This window comes from Ciconia boyciana, chromosome 6 (assembly GCF_034638445.1).
Source record: "Ciconia boyciana chromosome 6, ASM3463844v1, whole genome shotgun sequence".
NCBI classification, from domain to species: Eukaryota; Metazoa; Chordata; class Aves; order Ciconiiformes; family Ciconiidae; genus Ciconia; species Ciconia boyciana.
Window position 1 is genome coordinate 52925041 of NC_132939.1, and position 10556 is coordinate 52935596.

The 10556-nt window shown below is 44.0% G+C and overlaps 1 protein-coding gene across 2 annotated transcripts; it reads left to right on the forward strand.

Moving 5' to 3' along the window:
• Positions 1-9838, forward strand: CALM1 (calmodulin 1). Of its 2 annotated transcripts, XM_072863911.1 has the most exons (7): positions 61-156; positions 3282-3312; positions 3537-3629; positions 4229-4372; positions 6450-6556; positions 8054-8189; positions 8416-9838. In XM_072863911.1, the coding sequence occupies exons 4-7, from the start codon at positions 4303-4305 to the stop codon at positions 8442-8444; spliced, it is 342 nt and encodes a 113-aa protein (XP_072720012.1). In that variant the 5' UTR covers positions 61-156; positions 3282-3312; positions 3537-3629; positions 4229-4302; the 3' UTR covers positions 8445-9838. The 2 variants fall into 2 exon arrangements, with proteins under 2 accessions (XP_072720011.1, XP_072720012.1); XM_072863910.1 differs by lacking the exon at positions 3537-3629 and having other exon boundaries at positions 1-156.
• The last annotated feature ends 718 nt before the right edge of the window (positions 9839-10556 follow it).

A 10556-nucleotide genomic window follows, 5' to 3' on the forward strand; every position in this document is an offset into this window, starting at 1 on the left:
CGGAGGGATACAGCCCTACATATATAGCAGGGCGGCGCAGGCTCACACCCCCAGCACTTCTCCGAGCCGCGCCAGGGAGGAGGCAGGAGAAGCCGCCGCCGCTCGTGGTCGCGCAGTTCGTGCAGCCGCCGCCGGGCCCGCCGCCGCCGCGCCATGGTAGGTAGCTCGACCGACCGCAGCGCGGGGTGTCCGGGCTGCCGCGGGGGCTGCCGCGCAGGGGGCTCGCTGGAGGCTCGGTGCGGAGCCGGGGACGGTCGGGTCGCCGGAGCCGCGCTCTCCCCAGGGAGGAGTGGGGGATGGGGGAGAGTCCCACGGGGAGGAGGCGGCGGAGGAAGGCCGCAGCCCTTCCCGCCCGGGTGCCCGCGGGGTGAGAGGGGCTGGTGGCTGCGGCCGTCCCCCTCCCCTTCCCCCCCCTCGCCGCGCTGCGCGGGATAGCCGCGGAACTGCGGCCCTTCCTCTTCCGCCGCTTTCTTCCCCTTTCCCCGGGGCCTGCCGTGTGGGCGCCCCGGTCCCGCGCCCTCCCGCCGCGGCCCCGCCTCGCCTTCCCCCGCATGCGGCGCTCGCTCCCCTCCGGAAAGGGCCGGGCGCGTCTCCCCGGGGCCGCGGCTCCTCCGCCGGGCAGGGCGCGTTGCGGGGCGGGGGCCGTGCCGGGCGGGGCGCGGGTTTGCGGGCGAGGATCCCGCTGGGCTCCGGCACCAGCTGCACTGCGCAGGGAGCGGCCCGGGGGAGGGCACCGCGCTGCAGCTACTGCGCCCTCGGCACCCCCCCCCCCCATCCCCCCAAAAAACGCATCAGCCGCGGCGAAGCCCATCGCTGTCTGCATTACATCATGTCTCCTCCTCTTCCTCCCCGGCCCCCGCGCACGCCCCGGCTGGGGGGGACCGGGGCGCAGTGCGCGTTGCTCGGTTGGAAACGGCCCAACGCCCGCATGGGGGGCTCGGCGGGGGGAGCGCAGCCTTCCCGCTCCCCCGGGGGCTGCGGGGGAAGAGCCGCTGCCCCCGCCGCCGAGGGGAGGGAAGGGGATGGGGAAGGCTGGCTGCGGAGCCGAGGCGCCCTGCCGGCTGAAGGATGAGGACGCGGTGTGGCCGGCGGCTGGAGAGGGAGGGGAAGCGGGGACGCACTGCAGCAGTGGGTGGCTGCCGGCCGCTGGCCGGGAAGGGCGCCTGTTGCGCCCGGCGGGCTGCGAGCCTCCCGCTCCCCCGCCCGGGCGATGCAAGCTTCCGCCTCGCCCTCCGAAAGGCATCGCTGGTGGGCTCCGGGAGCGGCTCGCATCATCCCCGGCTGTCGGGCGCTGCCGTGCCAGCCCGGGCTCCGCAAAAGAGGGCGAGAGGAAGGGCTGGGGTTTTCCCGGCGGTTTTGCGCTTCCTACGAGAGCGGCGAAACAGTTGCAGGCTGACCTCTAATCGCATTTTGGCAATCTGGGTGTTCCTCGGCGCTGTCTCTCCATCTCCCCTTCCCGTCGGGGAAGGCTGACATCACCAGGACAGGATTTGATGACTTGGCTGGGTGGGGTGATGGCTCCAGCCCTGGGTACCTTTGTCCTGCAGCTGGGGCGGGCAGTGGTTGTGCCTGTTGCTCGGGAAGGTGAACCCCATGGAGGTTTAGGGTCGGGTTGCGTGCTTCTGGCATCGAGCTGTGCGAGGCTGTGTTTTTTAATTGGAAATCCGATTTTTAGAAACATCCAGTGTGCTCTGGCTAATGGGGCAATGAGCCGGTGCTGTGGGCTGGAGGTTTTTGCCGAGGTGTGGCTCCGTTTCCTGTTCTGCAGGGCATTGAGTCTGTTATGTAAATTCCTTAGATAATCTTTAAGTAAAACCTCGCATTTTCTGGAAAACCACAAAGAGAGTGTGGAAAGTCGAACTGGATCTTGAACACAAGTTTTTTGCTGTTACTAAAAAAGATTTATTAAATTTGAACTGTCTTCAGCATTTCTATTCTTTTCTCCCGCCCACCTCCACCCCACTATGCATATGGGGAATTGTTTAATCGTTACATACAGACATTAAAACATAAAAAACAACCAACCCCAACACCTATTTACAGGTGAAATCTGTGTATGTCACTCAACATATACAGCAGGCATTCAACCCTACACTGTTCCCCTGTGCAAGAGCTTAATAGATTGTATAGCCTGTTAGTTCTCCATTTTATTTGTTGCTCTTTACTGCAGTTAAGTGGGTTTTATAGTTGAATAACAGTATTTTAGGACAAAAGGGTTACAAGATGCCTGCTTTCTCTGACCTACAAAATTCTCTGTTCTATTAGTGAAAGCTGTCCAACAAAATGAGTTTAAAAGGAGTTAGTACCTTGTATTCTCCAGTATCTGTGACTAGGCATGTAAAATCCAGGTGTTTCTTTTTTAATTACTAGGAAAACACATATTTTTCCATAAAGAACTGGTTAGCTCCTTTGACTCCAAACAGTGGAGCTTTTTGTGATGCTGTATCCATACAGAAGGGAGAGGCTTCTGGAAGGATGTGGTTAGCACAGTGAAGCTCTGGGAAAGCCCATTTAATGGCCCACTGAGCTGTATACCTTTGGATGCAGCAGTGGCCTCTTCATGTACAGAAGGTCATGAGCAGGCATTTTAAACCTTGCTACTTAAAATTCTGTATAAAACAACCTGCGTATCAGTGTGAGGCACCCTAAACTGCTTGGCTGAATGGAAGAATAATGTGCTGCTTGACAACTGGCATTTTCTTTGTCAGAGATGGCAAAAATCTCCATAATGCTGAGTAGTAATTCCTCCTAATATCATAGCAGAGTCCTTTCTGTTAATTAAGCTTACAGTAGGCTAATACTTGATGTAGTGTGGTGGGGAGGGTGGACTTCAGTAGTGTTAGATCACTAGGTGGCACACTTGTCATTAGCCCACTAATGTGCAAATACCCCCACGCAGTATTAGGGTCACTATACTGCTGGAAATGACATCTGATGTGATGTGAAACCCCAAACACATGTCATCAAGGATTTCGTGCGCCTCTGACCAATTGCAAGGAGCCTGCCCTGTGTCCTTCACTTGACCAAATCAGATTCTCCAAGTTGAAGGATGGCATGTCTGGTTCTTCATGTGCAGTTTCAAAACAAGTTAGCTTATATGCTTTTGGAAATGGCTGCATGGTGTGGGTGAATGGAATCTCCTTGAAGAGGCAGAATTCCAGGGGTTGAAAGTGGCTTTGTAAAAGCAATGATAAATTGCTACTGAAATCTAAAGGAAGTGTCTCGTGGCTTGACATAGCTAGAGGTAGACAATATTCTAAAATGTTCTATTCTTCGTGTAGGCTGATCAGCTGACTGAAGAACAGATTGCTGGTAAGTGTCTTGATGAGAAATGATTATTTTTTCCTAACTCCTTGTGACTAAAAACATATTATCTCAAACATAATGGAAAACTTTTTGACAATTTCAAATCTGTACTAACACTTTTTAAAAAGCATTCACTTTAAAAAAAAAAAAAAATTCCAGAAGATTACTGGTTTATTGCCTCTTAATTTAGACTGGTTGTTCCTTGGACTACAGATAATGATTTTTTTTAGACTTTCAGACTTGAGCCAAGTCCTTCTAGATTTCTTGCAAACAGAAATAATTGCTAGACTCAAGTGAACTTCTTGGAGCCAAAGCAGACCTAGGTACTCTTTTCTTTTTAGTAAAGTGAAGATAAACTTGAAATAAATGACAACAAATAAACCTAAAATGGATTTATTGCACATTAATATAAGGCAATGTCTCTTAAATAACTTCTAACAGTGTCTGTAATTCAAACTGGTTAGGGGAAGGAGCATTATTTGACCTGGAGACCAGTCACCCACTTGTGGCTGACATCAATTCTTATTGTCTGCTTCCTTAAAAATAAGAGGTAAATGACAACACTTACTGTTCCTGTAAGTCTGGTAATGGTGAAGGGAACCCAGTAGGTCTCTTCACTTATCCCAAGGAGCTGCTCTTTATGGTGTAACTGTGCCTCAAGCAAGATGATGTTGAAATGTGTTAGAGTTGTAGTGCAGATAATAGCCACATGAAACAAGTTTGAATATACTATGCAAATTATGTGTTGGTACTGTAAGTAATTTTTTTATTAATTTGAGAGTGTTAATTCTCTCAATACATGGACAGTTAGATAAAACATTTCTTAAAATTGTACCAGGCATTGTCAGTGGAGTGCATTTTTAGTATGCAGTTTTCTCATGCTGGTGATGTTACTAAACACTGGGACTGTTTCTGTCTCTAGAATTCAAGGAAGCCTTTTCCCTATTTGACAAAGATGGTGATGGTACTATCACAACAAAAGAACTGGGAACTGTCATGAGGTCATTGGGTCAAAATCCAACAGAAGCAGAATTGCAGGACATGATCAACGAGGTAGATGCTGATGGTAAGTGTTGGAAAGGTAGTTACTAGTGCTGTGATCTTCTTAAGTATGTATGACCTCCACCCCTGGGCTTGGACTGCATAGAGAAGATTCTGTGACATTGATCTCTTGAAGCAGTTTCAAAATACTTGATAGAATCTAAACTCAAGAGGGGTGTCAGTTTTTTGATTGCTCTTTGCACAGCAGTCAAAGATGCTAGTGGTATTAGTGAGAATCTAAAAAAGAGAATTAGCAGAGATAAAGCTATGCTGTTTGTCTTTAATACTTTATGGGTGACAGGCTTCCTATTGCTATCTGACTTGCCCTGACCTGCTGTTAACCTGTGTTTCCACCCATCTTTTCTATGTCAGTCTTAATAGTTGTACTAATGTCTGTGGTTTTGTCTAAGGCCAAAAATGTGGTAGGAGTGGAATAGTGCTGAATTCCAAGAATTGAAAACACAACAGGGAGAGACTGTGTAGTCTAATGTAGTGTACTAGATCACTAATAGATAGGTGGGAGGGATTGGAGGCAAAAGCAGACTTGATACAGGAAAGTTTTTCTATCAGAACTGTTTTAAATGGATGCCAGAAAGGGTAACTGCAATCTTGTTTCTGAGACTCCAGACAGGTTAGCAGTTACAAAAAGGAAAAATACTTTCCCTTGCTCAGTGATGTCAAGGCCTTGATCTTGTATGTTGGTTGCGATTGTGATTTTTCTCTAATATATCTGTAAAAGAAGAGTGAAAGTGTATTGGCAAGAGTGAAGATTATCTGATTATCAGACTACATTAATTACAACAACTTTCCTAAAAGTGTAAGTTGACTGTAATTGCTAACTCTTGGATGCAGATACTGAAAAACTTCAGGGTTTGCGGTGCTATGTAGAGTTTGTGTATAGTGGCTTCTCTAGGCGGCAGTCCACAATGCTGCACTGGTAGATTAAAAATGAAAGGAGACTGAGGACTTCAGATAAGTATGCCTGCCCATCTCTTTAAACTTGTTTTATGGCAGAATGCTTTGCTGCTATTCTATATGTTCATGGAGGATTTTTCAAAGCTGTGTACAAGACCTATATTCAGATTTAGCTGGTAAAGCTGGCCATGATGATAAATAGCTGTGTATGTCTCAGTCTGGAATCCCTAAGCTGCAAAGGTTTTCTTAAACTGCATTTATTTAGCTTCTTTGCTATACTTACCCAATGAGTATGTATGTTTCCCTCAAGCAATGGGTAGGTCTTAGTTGCACAGTGAACTATTTAATGTGGGTTTTTTGGCATATAGGGCTGAATCCCAACTATACAAATCTGGTTTCTGCTGTTTTAAAGAACTTGTTTCTTCACTATTTCACTTTTCTCAGCTTTGAGCAGCCTGAAGTTTGAATCCTTACTTTGAATGAAGAACTTAAATCTTAGGGGTGAGGCCTGGATGTTACCAGGGATTTTCAGTTTTGCAGTGAAATACCTGTAAGAACACCTACTGCTAAGCTTATCAGAAATACCAAATAATAGCAGCTTTTCTCATGTCACTGGAATTTGCAGATCCTTGTTGCCCCCTAAAATGGTGCATTACTTTCGTGGTGTACAATGTATGTTGATAAGGAAGTTGATTTTTAACAAGGAACAAGTGTTTGAGCAGCTTGGTGAAATGTAATTTTCTCAAATTTTAGATATCCTGGATTTGTAGTGCCAGCTTTATAATACATTCCCTTCTGGAATCTCCCACAGCAATTAGGAGATTCTAAAGAAACTAAATGATTAATTTTAGGGAGTGATTTGAAGTAAAGATAAGTCTTGGTACTGGTTAACCTGGAAGCATCAGACCGATGTTTTACTTGCAACTTGGGTGGCAAGTGGTATGGTTTGACCTGGAGAGAAGGCAACAGTTGATTTCATTGTTGAAATCACTGCAGTGACAGTGGCTACTGCACATTGTAATAGCAAAAAGGCAGTGGTAGCAATTGAGGGAGAAGATCCAGTTTTTCTATAGGAATGGTTTACAGAGGATCTGTCAGTCTTGTCCCTGGCTTAATTAAATGCCAGATTTTTTTTTGTATAAAGAAAAGCATGGAAGTTTAATTTTTGGAAGTTTCTTTTCATTAAGGCAATGGCACTATCGACTTCCCTGAATTTTTAACCATGATGGCCAGAAAAATGAAGGACACAGACAGCGAGGAAGAAATCCGTGAGGCATTCCGAGTCTTTGACAAGGTATTAATAAAAGTGCAAATATTCTTTAGAAGCAGTAATGATGTTCATTTTTTTTCCTTGGTGTTTTCTCTCTCCTTGTCTAGAAGGAAAAAAGTCATCTAGTAGAAGCAGAGTAATTGGAAACAGAGCAGGGACTGTTCTGGAAATAGAACCAGGACTGTTGCAGGCTGGTTCTACCTGCTTTACACAGCAGGTCTAAGCTTGAGGCTCATCCATGAGGAAGATTTTCTGGCTGTTCCTTAGGAGCAGAGATGAGCAGAACTTGATGCTTGTGGGATGGGGTTTTTTGGGGGAGGGGGGAATGGAGGGATGGGGTTTTTCTGTACCTTCTGACTTTGGGGGAATGAGGGAATGTTTGCATGGATGTACAAGATTTTATACTGTATGGAAGCTTTTAAAGCTAAGATGTCATCAGTGTTTAGAGGGACACGAAGTATTGCATGTTCTGTTTTCAAGATGTGGACTTTGAGGTTGCTTTCAGGAAAGCTTAAGAGCTCAACTCCCTCTTTCTTTAAGGATACCTGAGCATACATGATGAAAGTCAATTATTTCTAGAGCAGGGGTTCCCCTCTTCGGATTGCTTGGATATGACAGATGTTACAAGAGAATTGTGTTGAGCAATGGCTGATGCAGCTGCTAAGCTGATGCACATGCATGTGTGGAAGAAGGCCTTACTACTTCTCCTTTTTATGGAAAAAAGTGGCAGTCTCTAGTACTTCACTGGAAAATGTGCTAGAGGAAATGTTCAGTTGTTTGGTTAGTACTTCATCTACCCTATGGGGTTATTTCTGCAGACTAGATTTGTGTTTAAAGCCACTGAGGTAGCTTACCTACTGGTGATGGCCATATGAACCCTTGCTCTAAGCTAGTGTATTCTTCCTGTAGATGGAAGAGGACAATTTCTGAAACGGCTAGGGATGAGCTCTAGGTTTGGATATTATTAATGGGAACACTGAAGTGTCTTTTTTTTTTTCCATGAAGCTTGTCACAACTTTTGAATAGAATTTAAATGCTTTCTTTGAAGGTTTGTTCTATATCATCTTATCCAAGAAACCTAACCTAGCCACCTGCAGTCTTGTTATAGAGGTAGTGTTACACACAGAAGAGAAAGCTGACTTTATTCTTGCTGGTGGGGAAATTGGTCTTTTTTTTTTTTTTTTGGCCTTGCTTAGGCAGCAGAGACTAAACAGAACATTTTGTTTCTGGGTTTATTTTTGAAAGCTCTTTAAAAGTATTAAAAATACCTTATCACAGCTACAAATCAAGCATGCAGTTATTCTTACAGTACAATAATTGTATAGAAGGATATGGTGGCATGCATGCTTTGTAAGGCAATGGGACTAGTACATACTGCAGGGTTATACAGCGTATCAGCTTTGTATATCTGTCCCAAGTGCTGTAAGGCTATTTCAGAAGCAGTTACTGGAAACCTAGATGTAGTTTCAGAGTTAATGTCAGGATTGTTGATCATGATCTTGTGCAACTCTTTCCTCACAGGATGGCAATGGCTATATCAGTGCAGCAGAACTACGTCATGTTATGACAAACTTAGGAGAAAAGCTAACAGATGAAGAAGTAGATGAAATGATCAGAGAAGCAGACATTGACGGGGATGGGCAAGTCAACTATGAAGGTAAGAAGATGCTTGTCTTGACTCAAAACCATTACTCAGGCTGAGTTAAAGCCCATTGCGTAGGGCATTAATTTCTAATATTTGAGACACCAGTTTATTCAGTTGTTCACTTCTGTGGACAAAAACTTACATGCAGTGAAAGGGGCTTTTTTTATGCCAAGCGTATTTAAGACTTACCAGTTGAAGACTGTGGAGACAATAAATCAGTGACTTTTTATCTTTTCAGAATTCGTACAGATGATGACTGCAAAGTGAAGAGACCTCCTTTACACCTTTTTTCCTCTAGAAGAATCAAATTGAATCTTTTACTTACCTCTTGCAAAAAAAATGTTCATTTATTCATTCTGTTTCTGTATAGCAAAACTGAATGTCAAAATACCTTCTGTCCACAAACTGCATGTAATGGTTGGTGGTCCTGTCCCCAAAAGATAAAGTTAAACATCAGTTTTACAATATAAATAATTGTACTACCTTGAAAATAAAAAAAAGGAAGCACTTAGTGAACTCAAAAGTTCCATTTGCTAATGACTATTACACTGTTTGGGCTGGCCAGTTTTTCATGCATGCAGCTTGACAATTGAGCACAGTCAGACATTTGTATTAAAAGGAAAAAACAACCTAAAAGATCCACTCTTTTGTTCAACAGTGGATTCTAGTTCAATTTGTAGTATAAATTGTCATAGCTGGTTTACTTTAAAATTGGTTTATACCTCAGGATGGTATGCAGCAAAATGGTTGAAGGATGCAAAACTTAGAGAAAATGCCCTAAAGGTTGAATGGTTCTCCTGTACGTAGCAGTGTGCTCCAAAAATACGATGATCTTAACTATGGATGGCATGTCTGTGTTAAAATACTGGTTTAACATTGTCTGCATTGCACTATAGTGAAACGGGTGTCGGGCTGTTACCGTTCACAAAATTTTTAAAAGAAACCTTCACCAAGGGAGCATCTTTGGACTCTCATATTTTTAAAACCTTCTGTACCATGACTTGGAGCTGGCGGAGTAGCCTGTGGACTTCAGCACAACTATCAACATTGCTGTTCAAGATATTACAATTTATGTCCATTCCAAGTTGTAAATGCTAGTCTTTTTTTCCAATAAAAGACCATTAACTTAAAGGTGGTGTTAAATGCTTTGTAAAGCTAAAATATATATATAATTGAGATAATAAACCAAAAAAGCAGTAGGAGGGAAGTGTTTCTATGAATGACTTGCTGCTAAATTATAATGCACATGTATGCAATAAGTTATCCCCTATCTTTTCAAGATGGCAAGAACTGACCTCCTGTAACCCAAGACCTTTGCTATAAATAAATGAACTTGTGCTTGCCTTTCATATTACGACAATGTTAATTTAGTTGGTCTCAAAGTCGTGTAATGCTGACTCGTCAACTATCAGCACAGAAGTAACACCTCATTTCACTAAAGTGAAGAGCTCTGAGCATGCATGGCAATACTGGGGAAAACATGTATAGGTTGCTTATGTTTTTTTGACAGGTTATAGAAACTAGTTGGAGAATTTAAACAGCATGGACTTCATAGATATCTATGGTTCTCAAACATGCCAAAAATGCATTTCTCTACCCACAGAAAGAAAATAAAAGGACATTTCTTTTACAATATGTAAAAAAAAAAAACAACAAACAACTTAAGCCTTTTTGGAAAGTGGGGCTATTATGTCTTGACTATCTTCTCAAACACTTGCATGAATTTTGTGGGGTGGAGAAGAGGACTAGGGTTAATTTTAAAACCATCTTGTTACTTCAGCTTTGCATGCACTAGCAGTGCTTAGTCATTCCAGGTCTCTGAGTAAGTGTTCTCTGATCCTTCAGCTTCTCCATGAATGAGTGGCAAAGCAGCTGTGTCCACTCTTCTTTGTTTGAAAGAAGAATGCTTTTTCTTTTTTTTTTTAATAGCAGAGCCTCCATGTGGAAGGCTTTTATGCTTGGGAGGGAGGGAAGGACTACAGGTTAATTACTTAACTGTAAGTTTGTTTCCAAACGTAACTGGAGTTGCGAACTGTAATTGCTTAATTGCCTTTGGTTTTGGAGAGTATGGATACTCTCTTGAAAGAGATGCAAGTCTCCATTCATCCTGTCTAACTGAGGTGCCTGTGTTAAGAACTGGTTGCTTGAAATGCAGCTTTGCTCAGTGGGGGTCAAGAGACACCTCCAGAAGGCAATTGAGACTATCTGCCTTCAGTGATTTATTTTTAATTTTTTTTTCCTCCTGGGGGGGGTGGGAGGAGTTCTGGGTGACTGGGGACCCAGACACCTTAACCAAGTGCCTAAAAGTTAGATGGGCTGAATGTAGGCAATTGTTTAGATCTCTAGTTGTTGCAAAGGCTTTTTGCTATGGCTGTGTAT